The 19,390-nt window shown below is 44.8% G+C and overlaps 1 protein-coding gene across 2 annotated transcripts in view; it reads left to right on the top strand.

Annotated features, from left to right (window-relative positions):
* The window catches only part of ABHD12 (abhydrolase domain containing 12), a 52,944-nt gene that overhangs the window by 9,836 nt on the left and 23,718 nt on the right, over positions 1–19,390 (top strand). Inside the window, exon 1 of one of the 2 annotated variants that reach the window (XM_018057289.1) lies at positions 19,122–19,141. The exons of the other annotated variant lie outside the window; for it this stretch is intronic. Within the exon in view, the coding sequence (XP_017912778.1) occupies positions 19,137–19,141 (5 nt within the window). The 5' untranslated portion in view covers positions 19,122–19,136. Of the gene's footprint in view, positions 1–19,121; positions 19,142–19,390 lie in introns of those variants that run through there. 2 annotated transcript variants of the gene reach the window in all.

Below are 19,390 nucleotides of genomic sequence, written 5' to 3'. Positions count from 1 at the left end.
GTTATAGAGAAGATTGCTAGCATGATTTTTCTTTTATTCATCCACTGAGTATTTGTTGAAGACTTACTGTGTGCTGGAGGCTGTGAATAGAATGTTACAGTCAGACAGTTCCCAGTCCTTGTGGAACTCACATTCTCCTCTTGAGGGAGAAAGATAGCAAAAAATGGTAGATGTAAATATATACTAAATTTCAAGGAGGTGGTAAAGTGCTATGAAGAAAAATAGAGCAAGGTTGTTTTAAAAAGCAGACAACATACCCCGAATGGAATTGCTTATGCTAAATAAGCCCCACATCACCAAACAAATTTTATTATAGTCTCGGCTCAAATTCTTAAACCAGTCAATTGGAAATCACCTAGTCAGCACTGGTGAGGTCACCTGCCTATTGGAATCTGTCATCTCCTAAAGGAAAGTGACTTTGGAATAAACAACCCAGTTTTTTTGTCTCATAAAACTTCCTTGTTCCTGCTCCCTTCTGCCTAGGAAAGTCTTTCATTTTGTGTAGCTCTTTGGAGCTGCTTTGTATTTACTATGTGAGATGCTGCCCCATTGATGAATTGTTAAATAAAGCCAATAAGATCTTTTAGGATTTGCTCAGGTGAATTTTGTTTTTTAACAGTAAGTAATGCAATTACGTATAAAGTGCTTGAAAACAAGCTATGTTATAGTGATAAAACATCCTTGCTACTGTCAGGAGAATAAGGCCTTTTCACAGTAGGACAACCAACTGTTAAGCTCTGCCAGTTTCCTCATGGCTTTTTTCTTCTCTGGGAACTGTTTATGGATTGCTCTTGTGTATTAAGGTCTTAAAGCTTTCAGTTCTGTTCAGTGAAATTACTCCCAATACTGTGTTTGAGTAAGAGTCTGAAGATTGTTCTTCAGGTTTCCACCTATAAGCTAGGTAGAATTTAGTCCAACTATTAGTCTTCAGATGTGAATTTTGGATTTACTTTTTTGTTCCTTCTGAGAGAATATGAGAAAATATAATTATATGTATAAACTCATATATGATAGAATATTTATTATAACAGAAAATGTGCTTTGGGATATACCTATTAATATAGTGGAATAAGGCCAAAAACTCTTTCTTAATAATTTTGATTGTTGCAGTCATGGAGGAATTGATGAAAACTAAATATAGACACTTTTTAATAGAAATTTGATTCTTCCACATCTGGCCAAGATAGAGTAACAGGGGCTAAATTTACCCTGAAATAACTACAACAACAAATAAGCCCAGACAAAATGCATGAAACAAGCTTTCAAAACACTGGCCACTGGCAGTGAGAGACTGGTCTGTGAGAGGCGACAAACAAATGAGCCCTACAACAGCTCCAGCTTCCCACTGTGTATATGAGAGTTTCTCCACTATAGCCCAGGGAGGGGGAAAGTGATGTGGAGCACCTGGTGGACTCCCTGAGCCATGGATGAGGTGCTGAGAGCCTAGGGACACCAGCATGCCTACAGATAATTACGATGGTGTGATCACTCACCTAGAGCCAGACATCCTGGAATGTGAAGTCAAGTGGGCTTTAGGAAGCATCACTACAAACAAAGCTACTGGAGGTGATAGAATTCCAGTTGAGCTATTTCAAATCCTAAAAGATGATGCTGTGAAAATGCTGCTTGCAGTATGCCAGCAAATTTGGAAAACTCAGCAGTGGCCCCAGGACTGGAAAAGGTCAGTTTTCATTCCAATCCCAAAGAAAAGCAATGCCAAAGAATGCTTAAACTATCGCACAATTGCACTCATCTCACACGCTAGGAAAGTAGTACTCCAAATCAAGGATTACCAGATGTAATTGTTTGTTTGGGCAGCCATAACAAAGTGTTACAGACTGAATCACTAAAACAGTAAATTTTATTTATGTACTTTATACGTGGACGCTGGAAGTCTTGAGATCAGTGTGTTGGCAGTGTTAGTTTCTTCTTGGGCCTCTCTCCTAGGCCGTCTTCTCCCTGTGTCTTACATGGTCTGTCTTCTGCATGTCTGTCCAGTTTCTTGTAAGGACACCAGATAAAATTTTCACCTCTTTAAAGACTCTGTTTCCAAATACAATCATATTGTGAGCTACTGGATTGTTGTTGTTCAGTCACTAAGTTGTGTACAACTCTTGGCAACTCCATGTGACCCTTCACTTATTAGCACGTGACCCTGGGAAAATCGTAAGGGATTTGATTTAGGTCATACCTGAATGCTCTAGTGGTTTTCCCTACTTTTGGTTTTTGGTTTGAAAAGATCCTTGGTATGCTTTCCATCTTAACTTTGTTGAGACTTGATATATCTGTTAAGTTCGTCTGGTCTAGTGTGTCATGTAAGGCCAATGTTTCTGTATTGATTTTTTTCACTGAATGATTGATGTAAGTGAAGTCACTCAGTCGTGTCCAACTCTTTGCGACCCCATGGACTGTAGCCTACTACGCTTCTCCTTCCATGGGATTTTCCAGGCAAGAGTACTGGAGTGGGTTGCCATTTAAATAGGGTGTTAAAGCCCCTTCTTATTATTGTGTTGTTGTTAGTTTTTCCCTTTATGTTTGTTAACACATTATTGACCAGAGATGTATTAATATATGTTTTGTTACATGAACATTATTGACCAGAGACATTTCAGTATTCACTTACATAACAAATCGCCGGCTACTGGCAATAGTTTCTGCAAAAATCCTCCAGTCAGAAATGTGATGATATTTGCTTTATATATTTAGTTGCTCCTATGTTGGATGTATATTTGTTTACAATTGTTATATCTTATTGGATTGATTCCTTGGTCATTATATAATGTCCTTCTTTGTCTCTTGTTATAGTCTGTTTGAAAATCTGTTTTGTCTGGTATACATATTGCTGCCCTAGCTCTCTTTTTGTTACCATTTGCATGGAATACCATTTTCCATTACCTCAGCTTCTGTGTTTTCAGATCTGAAATGAGTCTCTTGTAGTCAGCATATAGATAGATTGTGTTTTTTTATTTATCTGTTCAGCTATTCTGCGTCTTTTGAATACAGTATTTAATCAATTTATTTTTAAAGTAATTATTGATAGGTATATACTTATTGCCATTTTGTTAATTCTTGTCTGATTGTTTTTATAGTTCTTATTTGTTCTTTCTTTTGCTCTTTCCCCCCATCTGATTTGATGATATATTTGGATTGCTTTCTCTTTGGGTGAGTGTGTGTGTGTGTGTGTGTGTGTGTGTGTGTGTGTGTTGTAGGGTTTTCTTTTGATTTGTGGTTACCATGATGTTCATAACCATGATATTCGTGGGCTTCCCTGATAGTTCAGTTAGTAAAGCATCTGCCTACAGTGCAGGAGACCCTGGTTCGATTCCTGGGTCTGGAAAATCTTCTGGAGAAGGGATAGGCTCCCCATTCCAGTATTATTCTTGGGCTTCCCTTGTGGCTCAGCTGTGTAAAGAATCCATCTGCAATGCAGGAGACCTGGGTTCGATGCCTGGGTTGGGAAGATCCCCTGGAGAATGGAAAGGCTACCCACTTCAGTATTCTGGCCTGGAGAATTCCATAGACTGTATAGTCCATGGGGTTACAAAGAGTCAGATATGACTGAGCAACTTTCACTTTTCATGATGTTCATATATAACAATTTCACACACCCACATAAATATATATAATATATATTAGTAATAATGTGTTATTTTAAGTTGATGATCTTTTAAGTTGAAATGCACTCTAACAACTGTGTGTTATTCCCCCACCTATTTAGTGTTTTTGATAGCATATTTTCTGACTTTTTGTTTTGTATAGGCCTTGACTGCTTGTTGTAGAGAGATGATTTTGCTGCTTTTGTCTTATACTGTTCCTACCAGCTTCATAGGTGGTTGATGCACTACTTTTACTGTATGTTTGCCTTTACCAATGAGATTTTTCCTTTCATATCTCTAGTTGTGAAGTTGTTTTTTTTTTTTTTTTTTCCTATTTTAAAAAATCCTGCTTAGAGAAGGCCCTTGAACATTTCTTGCAATGCCAGTGTCATGGTGCAGAATTCTTTTAGCTATTGCTTATATGTAAAGTAAAATATTTTTGGTTACAGGTACAGATTTTTTTCCCCTTTCATCACTGAGTGTATCATGTCACTTCATTCTGATCTGTGAAATTTCTGCTGGAAAGTTAGCTTAGGGAGTTTTCTTGCACATAACTAATTGCTTTTTTTATTGCTACTTTTAAGATTCTTTATCTTTAATTTTGCTATTTTAATTGTAATTTGTCTTGGTTTAGACCTCTTTGGCAGGAGGGCATGACAACCCACTCCAGTATTCTTGCCTAGAGAATCCCATGGACAGAGAAACCTGTCAGGGAGAAACCCAGGGAAGCTGAGGATCAAGTTTCATTCTCTTTTTTTTAAATTTCTGAAAATGCAGTTTAATTCATTCCAAATGAAAATTTGGTGGAATGGAAAGAGAGGGGGCAGACTGAGTCCCAGGACATGAACTCATTCTCAGATGAGGCCTTACCTTAAGTAAATGAATCCATACTGTGAGCCTGGTTTCCATATCTCTAAAAGAGGAGTGTTGCCTATTTTACCTGCTTCATGGAGTTGTACTAAGATTTCAGCAAGGTTATAGCAGCATTATATATCATTATAGAGTGAGGGGTATAGTGCTTTTTTCTGTCCACTCACTCCATTTACTTTTTGTGTTTAAAAAAAGTTCACAAGAGACACCTATTTTACATGTTAATCTGTTTCCCTAGTTTTTATGCTTTTTTTGGGAGATAATTGAATTACCTGTATTGTTGGTTTTGTTTTTATTTATTTTTGGCTTCTCTGGGTCTTCATTGCAGCACGTGGGCCATGTCATTGTGGTGCAAGGGGTTAGTTGCGCTGTGGCATATGGGATCTTAATTCCCTGACCAGTGATTGAACCTGAGTCCCTCAGTGTTAGAAGTCAGATTCTTAACCACAGGACCATCAGGAAAGTGCCACCTGTATTGTTAAGTCCTTGTGTTTTTGCTTTCTATTGCTACAGGTTTCAGAACTTTCTCAGATACTTTTTTGCTATGAAACTGGCACTGGAGAACGGGTAGTTTCTATTAATAGTTGGTAGGGTGGGTACTGCCTTGTTTAGAGACTTGTACTGTTTCTTATTGACAGTTCTAGTGTTGGACAAATACTGCTTCTTGAGTAAAAAGGGGGTTATAATAATTTAAATTTTTTTTTTTTAATTGTACCATGTGGTTTGCAGAATCTTAGTTCCCCAACTAGGGATTGAACTCAGTCATAACCACTGGACTGCCAGGGAATCCCTTGTATTGACTTAAATGCTTACAGCTATCTCGAAAGGTACTGTAATCCCCATTTCACAGATGAGGAAATCAAGGCACAGATAGTTGCGCATTATAGCTCGTCCAGGGTGACACAGCCGCTGGAGGCAGAGCCAGTGTGCCCCTGCCGCTATTAGGGCTGCAACAGCCTGACTGTGAGAACAAGGAAATGGCATGGGTTGGAAATATTGGGCAGATGGCAGTTGAGGGAAACTAATGAGTTAGTCAGGATGTTCCTTTCCTTTTCTGACCACATTAGTGACACAGTGAGGTGCTGAGGAGTGGGCGTCTAAGCTCACAGGCCTGGTGCAGAGCCTTCTCTCCGGTGGGCATCACCCTCTGGGACCTCCTGGTTGGTTTGGCTCCCCCTCCTTGTGGAAGCTTTGGAGTGGCTGGCGAGGCCTGCACACCCGTGGCGGTGCCAGGGGAAGCCAGGAGCCTGGGGGAGCCAGCCTCATTGGCCCCTGTGGCTTTCTGATGAGCCAGTGTTATCTGGGATTCCCACATCATCAATTCTGGGCACCTTGGCTGTTGGAGGCGGAACATGTCCCAGGCAGCTGTACTGAGGTTAAGTAGGGGTTTTTGCAACGCCTGTGCGCACTCTTCTAATAAAGAGCCCAGAAGCACAAGGCTTCTCGGATAGGAAAACAAAAGTGAGAAGGCAGGTTCACTTGCATCTAAAAATAGCCCTTTGTTAAAAGATTTACTTAGAGCTCCTTTAACAAGCGAGTTTTTCCAGTGTGAAATTGTGAAGTAGCTCACTTTATCCATTTGTGAGTGTTGTGGTCTCACCCGTAGCTCTTCCACCCTGTGGGCACATCCCTGCAGCTCCCTGAATTTCCAGTTCTAGGCCTTGCCCAGGTCTGTAGAAAGTGACATGTGATTCTAGGTAGAAGTGTTTCACAGCCAGTTCTTGATTCTCTGTGCCATCTTTCCTAACACCGTCTGTGGAGCTGATGATGTCATGAAGCGACGGTGCTTCCTGAGCAACGAGGACTAGCAGAAGCCCCTGCTGACCTGTGCTGTACATGCAGCCAGAGCAAGAAGTGTGAGCTGTTGTTCATGCTGCTGGACTTGGGGGTGGTCATTACTGCTGTGGGATGTAGCCTGTTCATGCTAATACAGTCCCTCCGGTTTTGAAATCTTCTATTATATACAAGAAATATATTTTAAAAATTTAAAAATACTGAAGCATAAGTGGTAAATTCTCTACCCCCGTCTCCCCCGACATGAGCAGTTTCTCCCCTCATCATTGCACGCCACCCCGATGTGTGTGTGCATGGTCCCCTGTGTGGGAGGCAGAAGGTTAAGGTGCTGGGTCCATAGCTTTCATTGATAAAAGCAACAAAAGTTGGTTGTGAGATGTAGTGGAAGAGAAGACCAGAAACACCAGTAACAAAAAATACCTATAAGAAAGATATATACAAAATCTGTAAGAGGAAAATAGCTCTGCCCTAAGAAAGGGCAAGTGCAAACTTCTGGTGGGTGACGTGTTAGCCACCTCTACCCCAGATCCGGCTTTCTCTAGCGGCGAGCAAGGGCTACTCTGTTGCAGTCCACAGGCTTCTGACTGCCGTGGCTTCTCTTATTGCAGAGCATGGGCTCAGTAGTTGTGGTGCAGGAGCTTAGTTGCTTTGCAGCATGTGGACTCTCCCTGGACCAGGGATCCAACCCGTGTCCCTGGTGTTGCCAGGCAGATTCTTGACCACTGGACCACCAGGGAAGTCCAAAGATGGTGTTTCCTTCCCAAATAGATTTAATGCAATTCTGTTTGGGATCAGTCTGCCTCAGTTTCCCTTTAGGGAAGGCAGAGTGCACGGTCATGAGTAGGTCCTGGGGACACAGATTGTCCACAGTTGCAAACAACAAGCCAGGGACCAGGGACTAGGTGGTAAGCAGAGGGTAGTCAGAGCGGGGAGGCTGCCCTTGAGCTCACCACCTCAGGGGGCTGAGGAAGAAGGCTGAGATTTTCAGCATCCTTTTCTAAAGTTGCATGTATTTCAATAAGGACAAAAAAAACCATTAGAAGTTCTCTTGTAAATATTCCCATTTAAAAAGACAAATGGTTGAGGAAAATATTTTAATATATATAATGTCAGACAGAGGGATGATGATTGTAAGAGGAATTAGAATAAACAGCCAAGGAGACCTTGGAGCAACCAGCCCTGGTGCTGAAAGCTGGAGGGAACACAGGGCTGGGGATGTGGACAGGTCTCAGAAGGGGGGAAGCAACTAAACCCATGCCCAAGACAGAGCTGGAGGGTCAGAGGAAGTGGGGAAGCACTAGGCCTGTGCTGGAGACTGAGGGCTGGAAGGTCAAGAGGTGCGCAGTGTTCCTGGGACCTGTTTCAGATGCTCTTGCATCTGATTATTCAAGAGGGGCAGTGCTATGACCAAGTCTCCTTTTGAGGAGACTCAAAGGCTCTCTGGCTATATAGCAGGCAGGTGGAGGTTGGGGGTGGTTCCATTTAAGAAGTCTCTCCCAAAGGCCAAGGTATTGATCTCCAGAATGGGGTGGGTTCACCCAGGAGGTGGATGAGACAGTCATTAAGATATGGGAAGGAAATATTGGGACTTCTTATTATGTTCATATTTATATATTAACCACCCAGTTATACGTGTGCATCATTTAATATGTACATATATATTGAGGGCATGCTTCAGAAATGTTACTGATTGAATGTGTAATCAAACAAGTTTAGGGCTGTTGGTCTAGGCAAGATATGTGGCTGGCCTGGAGCAGAGAGGCAGCAGGCAAGGGGACTAGAGGTGGATGGATTTGAAATGTTTTGGAGACTTGGTGGCGTTGGAAGTGGAGGTGGGGCAAGAAGAGGGGTCAGGAATGACTGCTAAGGGTTTGCCATGGACACAGGTATCTGCTAAGATGGAAAACTGGAGGAGAAGCAGAGCCAGAGGAGAGGACAGAAGCCCAAGTGTTCGTTTAGCTCTGGACGTGTTAGTTTGGTTTGCCTGGGAAACTCCACCTGGAGACACACAAGACACACAGATTGGGAGCTCAGCCCTTTCAGACTTGTATGTTGTTGATCTGACCTGAGTGTTGTCAGGGCAGACCAGGTCATGGAGCAGAACCCTCAGCTCACTGGTGGTTCTTACCCGCTGGGGATCTGGCGTGGACTCTGCTCACCAGGGTTGCTGAGGAGCCGGGCTGGCAGGGCCTTCAGCTCCACACACTCTTGCTTCACCTTGTGGGCTATTGCTGCTCCTGAAGCATCCACCCAGAAAGGACGTAGTCTCTCCACTCATGTTTCCTGAGCCAAAGCAAGTCACTCGGCCACCCCTAACTACAGGGGTAAGTCGTGGCCTAGGAAGGCCCAGAGCTGGAGATAACAGTGCTCGCGTCTGATGACTGCCACATGAGCTGGGCACGAGCTGACAGCAGCGGCCTTTCTGAGCAGGTGACAGTCGAGGAGCACGAGGCCTGGGTAACACTGAGCTCAGAGTGCCATGACCCACCTCCCTTACTTGGGACGTGTCCTTGGGGGCCTGGAGCGGAACACCAGTTAAGCTCAACAGGTAGGTCCTGTGACTCTGCTAGGAGAGTGTGCGTGGGCTGGGGCCCGAGGGCTTTAGGGTGAGGTGGGTCTGACTCTGAGCTGCCAGGCCCGGGCGGGGTCCACCCTGGGCAGGCTGGCCGCTCCACCACTGTCCGGTGCCTGAGTTCTGCTTTGCTTCCCTTCTGATGCTGCACACAGAGTTCAGGGTCATTTCTGAAGTGTCAAACTACTGCTTTTAAGCCCTAACGTGGTGACAGAGGCCCTTTTGGTTCAGCTCAGTGTTCCCCACATTCACGACGGAGACTGTGACTGCGCCGAGCATCTCACTTCTTGTGGGTCTGCCCTGCACAGCGGGCCTCTCAGGTAGATCCCGTTAGAGTTGAAGGGACCAAGACTCAGAGGGTGGACTGGCCCTGGCGTCTGGAATGTGAGGAGGCACAGGCCAGCTCTGTCCCCACTGCCACTCAGAGCCCAGGTTCGGGAGCGTGGCGCCTTAGACTTCAGGGGGCTCCCGCTGGAGGGAAGCACGTCTGGCCCCCACAGCCTGAAGGGGTGTTTTCCTGGAGGGGGTCTTGCTCTGAGTCTTCACCCAGCACTCTGTTCCCTCTGCTGGCAGAGGGATCGGGCAGGTGGTTGGAGCATCTGCCTGGGGAGCAGTAAGTTGGGAAAGCAAGTCACGATCCAGTTGGGAAATTGGAGGGGAGCAGGTGCCGATCCGGCACCTGCCTCCTGGTCTTCACATGTTTTCCCAGAACTGCAGCCTGTCTGCCTGTTTGGGTGCATCTGAGAGTGGCTTACCCTGCCCATAGAGTTAGAGCCAGTCCGAGGCTGAAGAGGTGGGCACATTCATCTCAGCAGTAGCTACACTGGCTGAGATTACACTGCCAGGAAAGAGAGGGTGGCCAGTTCCCAACAGCTGTCAACTGTTGGGTGTCAGAGCAGTGCATGGGAAATGTCTGGAAGCAGACAGGCTGAGTTGCACAGGGAATGTTGCAGGTGCCAAGCCTTTATTGCCCAGGGAAGTCTGAGGACTTGTACCAGCAGCCCTGCAGAGGGCCTGTGGGAAGTGAACCTCCACTGTGTCAGGTGCTGGGAGCAGGTGAACCACGTGCAGGGTTGTCTCTTGTCTTGTTGGAAGAAGGTGTTTGCTATAACTAGTGCGTTCTCTTGGCAGAACTCTGTTAGCCTTTGCCCTGCTTCATTTTGTACTGCAAGGCCAAACTTAACCTATTACTCCAGGTTTCTCTTGACTTCTACTTTTTCATTTGAATCCCCTATGGTGAGAAAGACATCTTTTTTAGTTTGCTGATTTCTAAAATGTCAGCGTTCATTCTTGCCATCTCCTGCTTGACCATGTCCAATTTTACTGATTCCTGACATCCCAGGTTCATATGCAGTATTGTTCTTTGCAGTATGGGACTTTCACTACCAGACACATCCACAGCTGAGGGTCATTTCCCCTTTGGCCCAGCCTTTTCATGGCCTTCCTCTGATGGAGCTATTTCTCTGCTACTCCTCAGTAGCGTATTGGACTGGGGGGCCCATCTTCCGGTGTCATATCTTTTTGCCTCTTCATAGTGTTGTGGGTTCTCGAGGCAAGAATATTGGGGTGGTTTGCCGTTCCCTTTTCCAGTGGACCATGTTTTGTCAGAACTCTCCACCATGACCTGTCCATCTTGTGTGGCCCTGCATAGTATGGCTCATAGCTTCACTGAGTTACATAAGGTTGTGATCATTTTGTTAGTTTGCTCTGATTATGGTTTTCATTCTTGAGGCTATGGGATTGTAGATCCTGCTTCTGCCGTCTGCCCGCTGATGGGTGAGGATGAGAGGCTAGTGCGAGCTTCCTAATGGGAGGGACTGGCTATGGGGAAAACTGGGTCTTACTCTGGCAGGCAGGGCCATGCTCACGGAATCTTTAATCGAGTTTTCTTCTGACGAGTGGGGCTGTGCTCCCTCCCTGTTGTTCGGCCTGAGGCGACCCAGTCCTGGAGTTTGCAGGCTCTATGGTAAGTAAGGGTAAAGGCGAACTCCCCAAGAGTTCCTCAAGAGGCATATGCCAACATGTCCCTCCCAGGATTGCTGCTGCCAGTGCCCCTGTCCCTGTGGTAGCCACTGCTGGCCCACATCTCTGCAGAAGGCCCTCAAACACTCACAGGCAGGTCTGGCTCAGTTTCCTGTGATGTGACTGCTCCTTTCCCCTGGGTCCTGGTGCACACAAGGTTTTGTTCATGACGGCCACGAGTCTCTGTTTCCCCCAGTCCTGTGGAAATTCTGTAATCAAATCCTGTTGCCCTTCCAAGTCAGATTCCCTGGGTATTCCCAGTCCCTTTGCTGGATTCCCAGGTTGGGAAGTCTGATGTGGGGCCTAGAATCTTTGAAACAGTGTGAGAACTTCTTTGTATTATTTGTTCTTCAGTTTGTGGTTCTCCCAGTCCATGGGTATGGGATTTGATTTTACTGTGATTGCACCCTTCCTACCATCTCTTTGTGGCTTCTCCTTTGTCCTTGGACACAGAGTATCTTTTTTTTTTTTTGGTGGGTTCCAGCGCCTTCCTGTTGATAGTTTTTTGGCAGCTAGTTGCAATTTTGTTGTTCTCTTAGAAGATGAGTGGAGAAGGCAATGGCACCCCACTCCAGTACTCTTGCCTGGAAAATCCCATGGATGGAGGAGCCTGGAAGGGTGCAGTCCATGGGGTTGCTGAGGGTCGGACATGACTGAGCGACTTCACTTTCACTTTTCACTTTCATGCATTGGAGAAGGAAATGGCAACCCACTCCAGTGTTCTTGCCTGGAAAATCCCAGGGACCGAGGAGCCTGGTAGGCTGCTGTCTGTGGGGTCGCACAGAGTCAGACATGACTGAAGTGACTTAGCAGCAGCAGCAGCAGAAGATGAGAATATTGACCCACCCTCACCAGAAGCTCTAATTGCAAGATTTATTTACTTTTGACTACAGATTGATCGAATAGATGGGGAAACAATGCAAACAGTGAGAGACTTTATTTTTGGGGGCTCCAAAATCACTGCAGATGGTGACTGCAGCCATGAAATAAAAAGACTCTTGCTCCTTGGAAGAAAAGCCATCACCAACCTAGACAGCATATTAAAAAGCAGAGACGTTACTTTGCCAACAAAAGTCTGTCTAGTCAAAGCTATGGTTTTTCCAGTGGTCATGTATGGATGAGAGAGTTGGACTATAAAGAGAGCTGAGCACCAAAGAATTGATGCTTTTGAACTGTGGTGTTGCAGAAGACTCTTGAGAGTCCCTTGGACTGCAAGGAGGTCCAACCAGTCCATCCTAAAGGAGATCAGTCCTGAGTGTTCATTGGAAGGACTGGTGTTGAAGCTGAAACTACAATACTTTGACCACCTGATGTGAAGAGCTGACTCATTTGAAAAGACCCTGATGCTGGGAAAGATTGAGGGCAGGCGGAGAAGGGGATGAGAAAAGATAGATGGTTGGATGGCATGACCGACTTGATGGACATGAGTTTGAGTAAACTCCGGGAGTTGGTAATGGACAGGGAAGCCTGGCCTGCTGCAGTCCATGGGGTGGCAAAGAGTCAGACACAACTGAGTGACTGAACAGAACTGAAAGATTGGTCAAGTCTTCCCTGGGCTTTCCCGGTGGCTCAGACAGCGAAGAACCTGGCTGCCAATGCAGGAGGCCAGGCTTTGATCCCTGGGTCTGGAAGATCCCCTGGAGAAGGGAATGGCTACCCACTCCAGTATTCTTGCCTGGAGAATTCCATGGACAGAGGAGCCTGGTAGGGTACAGTGTGTGGGTTTGCAAAGAGTCAGACAGGACTGAGAAGCTAACACTTTCACATTCAAAGATTGGTCAACCCCAGGATGTCGGAGGGAAGGTCGTGTTCTTAACCCCTAGGAGCACTTCTAGTAGCAGTGTGGGGTAGGGATGTGTTAATCTCTTCATTGGTACTGCCGTTCACAGGTGGGCGGGGTCAGATTATCTCCCTGTGAGCTAAACAAAGACATTTTTTGTTTAATTGTGAGGCAGAGAGGCAGAGCCCCCTGAGGCAAGCCATTATGTATGGTTATAATGCCCAAAACAACAGAAAGCAAAGATTAAAGTCAAAGAAACAGATCCATGGGAGTCAGAATTGGCTCTTTCCTGCATTAGGTAGAAAATTAGAAATGTTGGTTAGGAGGGTTGTAACCAGACTTTGAAGGAGTTTGGTAAAGACTGATAAAATGTGCAAGAGGGCAGGATCTAGGCCAGTTTACAGTCAGATCATAAAAGGCCAAAGATAATGAACAAGACTAGAATCTGAATAACCCACTAGGGTGTGTTAGTTTTCTGTTGAAACATTAAATTTCTTTGTATAGTCATGTCCTTTTTTGATCAAAGGTACTCAGATTCAGATTTTTTTTTAATTAGTCTAATCATTTACACAGGTTCATCAAGAATACCAGTTGACCACGTAAGCCTCTTAAAAGTTTCCTTTGCTAGAACATTTCATAAGGAATCTCAGATTAGACTTTTAAGTCTTTTGAAGCTAGAAAGCCAAGCCAAGATCAGTATCAGTTCAGTCACCCAGTCATGTCCGACTCTGTGACCCCATGGACTGCAGCACGCCAGGCTTCCCTGTCCATCACCAACTCCCAGAGCTTGCTCAGACTCATGTCCATCGAGTTGGTGATGCCATCCAATCATCTCATCCTCTGTCACCCCCTGCTCCTCCTGCCTTCAATCTTTCCCAGCATCAGATCTTTTCCAGTGAGTCAGTTCTCTGCGTCAGGTGGCCAAAGTATTAGAGCTTCAGCATCAGTCCTTCCAACAAATGTTCAGGATTGATTTCCTTTAGAATTGGCTGGTTTGATCTCCTTGCAGTCCAAGGGATGCTCAAGAGTCTTCTTCAACACTGCAGTTCAAAAGCATCAATTCTTCAATGCTCAGCCTTCTTTATGGTCCAAATCTCACATCCATACAGGACTACTGGAAAAGCCGTAGTTTTGACTATACAGACCTTTGTCTCTGCAGTGCATACAGAAAAGTGAAAGTGAAGTCGTTCAGTCATGTCCAACTCTTTGGGACCCCATGGACTGTAGCCTACCAGGCTTCTCCGTCCATGGGATTTTCCAGGGAAGAATACTGGAATAGGTTGCCATTTCCTTCTCCAGAGGATCTTCCTGACCCAGGGATTGAACCCGGGTCTCCTGCATTGTAGGCAGATGCTTTACTGTCTGAGCCACCAAGAAAGTGATAGTACATACAGATTCTGAACTAAAAGATATCCCTTGAGGCAGAACCAGGACCCTCCCCCAAGGCTGCAGTATTCTTAACTGCCCCTCCATTTTTCTGCTTTGGCTCCATTCCCTGATTAGGAACTGTCTGAATCTGCACTTTGGAAATCAGAGAAAGTCAAAGAGGCTGCTGCTGCTAAGTCGCTTCAGTCGTGTCCAACTCTGCGACCCCATAGTGAAGCCTTTTTCCTAGGAACAGAAGATGCAGAAAGGCTTGTGTGTCCTGGAGGGCCCTCCAGGGTCCTGTGAGTTTCAACTATTGTTGAAAAATCCATTCATACAATTTCTGTTTCACTTATATCAGCCTAACACATTGGTTCTTAACAGTTATACTTGGATTGTTCATGAAATTACCATAAGCTAAACATTGTCAGGTTATTTCCCTATTTATTATTTTTATAACACATGTGTTAGGCAGATATCAAAAAAATTAGAAAGTAAAAAGCCTTAGAAAGTTAAATTCAGTTGTTTTTTTTTTATTGTTTTATTACTGTGCTTGATGTACATGAAATAATGGATTTCAAGCAATTTCGCTGCAGATCTACTTGTACTTTTAGGTTGAATTTATAATTTTAAAAATCTGTTAATAGTAGATTATATTAGGTTGTTATTCTGCCTGGGTTTATCTGTCAAATAATGTGTGCTCATGTTATCCTAATGCTAATAACTCAGGGTGAAGATGTGCACCACAGATGGGACTTGAACTCAAGTGAGGGAGTCAGACCCAGTCAAGAACCAATCTCTGTTCATTGAGATCACACACTTGGTGTCAGGACTTAATGAAGCCCAGGTTCTTTATGTCTCTTTGCAGAAAGAATTCAGTGAGAGACAAAGTGATAGGTAAGAAGTGAATTAAGTTAGAGAGAACCACACTTCTCAGAGTGTGGGCCATCGAGAGCCCCCAAAATACAATTCGGTTTTTGTGGGCTGGGTAAACTCATAGGCTAATGGGGGGGAAGCTAATGAAACTGAAGCTCCAGTACTTTGGCCACCTGTTGCCAAGAGCTGACTCATTGGAAAAGACCCTGGTATTGGGAAAGATTGAGGGCAGGAGGAGAAGGGAGTGACAGAAGATAAGATAGTTGGATGGAATCACTGGCTCAATGGACACGATTTTAAGCAAACTCTGGGAGATGGTGTAGGACAGGAAAGCCTGGCATGCTGCAGTCCATGGGGTTGCAGAGGGTCACAGGACTGAGCAACTGAACAACAACAATGAAGGGGAGGATTATTCCAGTTATTTCAGGGAAGGGGTGGGGATTTCCGTAAATTGGGCCACCACCCACTTTTGGCCTTTTCGGTCAGCCTCAGAAGTGTCCTGGTGCTGGTTGGTGTGTCATTTAGCTCATGCATTACAATGGGCGTATAATGAAGCTCAAGGTCTACTGAAAGTTGAATCTCCTGCTATCTTGGATCTACTTGGATCTAACCAGTTTTGTCATGTCCTATGGCCCTGCCCCCTTCCCTCCATTTCAAGAGGACAACTGCTTTTATTATTAAAGTGACACTACTAAACTGGTTTTATTTATACATGAACTTGAAAAATATTTGGGTTCTTATATGTCTGGGAATTTTAGGAATATTTAATTTAGCACTTATTTCTCTTTAAGTCATTTGGAGCAGAACTCCTTTAAGGGATTTTGTAAATTAATTTGGTATTACCACCCAGGGCTAGGAAAACATCATAAATACTGTGGCCTCTTGAACAACATGGGTCTGAATAGTGTGGGTCCCCTCATACACAGATTGGTTTTTTGAGCCACCAGTCAGCATAACCGTAAGAGTTGGTTCTCGTCTTTGCCCTGCTTTAATTGTCTTTTTATCTGAATTTAGTTTGGGCCAAATGGAACAATTTAAGATTACCTGCCCAAGATGAGGACTAACGCTTTTGTACAATATTTAACTTTTAAGATTTTCATTTCCCATAATGTGTGATCTGCGGAGGCAATGGACTAAATTTCAGTTGAGGGACTTCTTAAAAATACCAGGCAGCAAGTCTGGGTATTTCCATAGCTCAGCTGAGTAGGTAAAATACCCAACTTGTTTCCCATGTGTCATTTTTTCCTTTTCATCCTCAGATAGAGGCTGTGTGAGGTCCCTGAGTCCCTTAACAGGCCCCCCCAGGGAGGCAGAGGCCTAAAACTCTAGTGCCTGTAGGAAAGTGGGGAAAGGCCTGGCAGGATGGACAGAGAAGTCAGTAGAAAGGTCAGTCTCGCGTGCAGTCCTGTCTGGAGTGCCTTCTGAGGAGACAGCTTGGGATTTCCAGACAGAAAGTGGAGTTAGGGAATCAGTGGATGGAAACAGTTGATATATCAAGAGTAGGAGGGCTCTTGCAAAGGCAGGTCAGTAGATGAGATATCAAGATGGGGGATGGCTTAACAGAATTCTTACTAAAGCAGGTCAGGGTCAAGGCACAGAGGAAGAGAGGGCTCAGTTCTTGGTAAAAGCTGAGAAACTAAGTGAATATCTAATGACTGCATAAAGTGGTAGAAGTCCGGTGGTGTCGAATTCTTAGCTGTCAACAAAAATGAAAAAGGGCTTGAGTATTTTTCACTGTGTGATTTTTGGCATATAACCCTGAAAAATTGGTAATACTAGTGAACTTCCATTCCCTTTTACTGATGTGAATAAGTTCTCAATATGTGTTTTTCAAAACCCAAAAAAAACAGAGCTAGCATTAATGTTCGGTTCAGTTCAGTCGCTCAGTCATGTCCAACTCTCTGAGACCCCATGGACTGCAGCACACCAGGCCTCCCTGTCCATCACCAACTCCCAGAATTTACTCAGACTCATGCGCATTAACTTGGTGATGCTATCCAACCATCACATCCTCCGTCATCCCCTTTTCTTCCTGCCTTAATTAATGTTAACCGTCCCTTTTCTACATCAGTAAGTAATATATATAGAGAGAGACATGATGCATTTGGGAAAGTAGTGGAATCCATTTCACTTAGAGATGCGTTTTTAGTAAAAGTTTACTTTCCATGCTTAATAATGATTTACCAAAAATGAAACGTTTGTCATTTTGATTCATGTGTATGGTAATAATCATAGCTCAATCCAGAAGAAAATGACTTTAATGTAGAAGAGCCTTACTGCTGCAGATACATAGTATTTTGAAACTTCTGTTTATATACGTATTTCTTGTTCAAGAGGGGTATGACGGCTAGTGAGAGGCAGACTGGATATTGGCCCAGATCACCTTAACTCCGCCGCCTTCCATTTAACCACCACATTGTATGCCTTTTGTCAGTGAAAGCATAGATTGCACATGGACTTTAAGTGTCCTTTTAATATGTATTCATTTCTTTGGCTGTGTCAGGTCTTAGTTGCATCATGCAGGATCTTTTCTTGTGGCATGCAGGCTCGGTAGCTGTGGTGTGGGCGCTCCAGAGCTCACGGGCTCAGTTGCTGCAGCCGATATGTGGGCACTCTAGTTTTGGCATGTGTGGGTTTAGTTGCTCCACAGCATTTTAGTTCCCCAACCAGGGATGGAACCCACGGCCCCTCTTGCAAGGCGGATTCTTAACCACTGGACCACTGGGGAACTCCCAAGATGCCGTTTTAAACTTCTCCTGCGTCACCTGGCTAACTCCTATATTCCTGACTTGGTGTTTCCACCAGTGGCCCTGTGCTGGCAGCCCGGACTAGGTCAGGCCACCCTGTGCAGGTGCGCTGGCACAGGCTCTCGTCTGCCCTGCTGAGCCGAGAGCACAGCACAGAGGCAGATGCACCCTTTTCTGCCTGTACTGTCCATTGCCCAAGGAGCACCTGGTGCTCAGTAACAACTGGAGGATGAGCCAGGTGTTTGAGTGAAAGGATTACACTGTCAAGTATGTGTGTTGTCATCAGCTGTACTAAAGTATTACTTACATCAGTCCGCTTTGTTGTGTTGATTTACCTGTGATAAAATCTAGCAAAATGTGCATTCATGTGTCCACAACCGCAGTCCAGATAATGAACGTTTCCATCACTGCAAGAGTTGCCTCATACCCCTTGTAATCTCTTCTTCTCTCTACTCCCAGCCCTGGAGGTCACCATTCTGCTGTTTTGCCTATTGTTGTTGTTCAGTCACTTAGTCACGTCCAACTTTCTGTGACTGCTTAAGCCTCAGCATGCCAGGCTTCCCTGTCTTCTGTAATTTTGCCTTTTCTGGAATTTTTGACAAATGGGATTATAGAATGTGTAGTCTTTTGTGTCCCTCTTATTTAATTTAGCCTGATGCTTTTATAGCCTTCTGTATTGTTGCATGTGATGGGTTCACATATCTTGATTACTTTTTTGAAATAGCGCAGATAGATGTAAGTAGCCGCGTTGAGGTTGAACCTTGATGTCAGAGAGATCTCATGGTGGCACTGTTTGCCTTTCTCACTTTCGATCTCCCATGGGGCTCCGGGAGTGTTTCAGGTACTGCGCGATGCGTCTCGCTGCAGCCGATTGAATGCAGAAGCACCAGAACCCGTCTGTCTTCTGCTAAGCTGTTTGTCTTGAAGAAATTTGTAAAAATCTCCTCACTAAAATTTTTCCTTTCGGAAAATTTAATCTTTTAAAAATAACAGATGTTAATTATATTAACTTGTCATGGGTTGTTTATTATTATTAAATGACTTAGTATAATAGATATTTAAATTTTTTCTTTAATGTCTCATAAAACAAATAGTGATAAAAACAAATCATATGAAGGTCTTTTCGGCCCTCAGTTTTTCAGTTCTCGAGAGGCCCATAGTCCAAGTTTGAGGATCTCTGGGCTAGGAACCCGTTTTAACAGGGGATCAGGTCCAGAGTGAGGAAAGTCTTGGAGCTGGTTGTGGATTAGAGAGGGTTTTGAGACCTGGGCTGATGACCTGGCCTGAGGCTTCCGGAGCAGGGGCCTCCGGAAGGTATGCAGGCAGAAACATGAGAACAGGGAGTCGTGGCCACTGTCCTGTCCTTGGCCCCCTGCCCCCTCCTGGGATCTGGTTTGACAGGTTCCGTGCGTAGGTGCTTCCTCTGTTGGGGAGCCCACGCCCGCTTGCAGGAGGGGAATCAGAGGCCCAGAGGCAGCCTCTGTCCTGAGGGCAAGTTGCAGCCACAGTCTGACATGAGGTTGGGCACTTTCTGAAGATCTGAAGGATCCCAGGGCTCCCATAGGAAACCAGCAGGACTGTTTATTTGGCTTTCAGGAAACAAATTTTACCCTTCTGGTAGAGTTCTGAGCAAATGGCAAGGCACACGCAGGTGGGAGGCTGCTCTCGTCCTTGGTGATAGTCTTGTTGGGCAGTAGGTGTGGGTCTTGGTGCGTGAGTTTTGACGATACTGTTACCACACTGTAGTGGACTCACTCCTGTGCACTGC

Source organism: Capra hircus, chromosome 13 (assembly GCF_001704415.2).
Source record: "Capra hircus breed San Clemente chromosome 13, ASM170441v1, whole genome shotgun sequence".
NCBI lineage: Eukaryota > Metazoa > Chordata > Mammalia > Artiodactyla > Bovidae > Capra > Capra hircus.
Note: the sequence above shows the minus strand (reverse complement) of the source record. Positions and strands in the feature narration are given on the sequence as shown.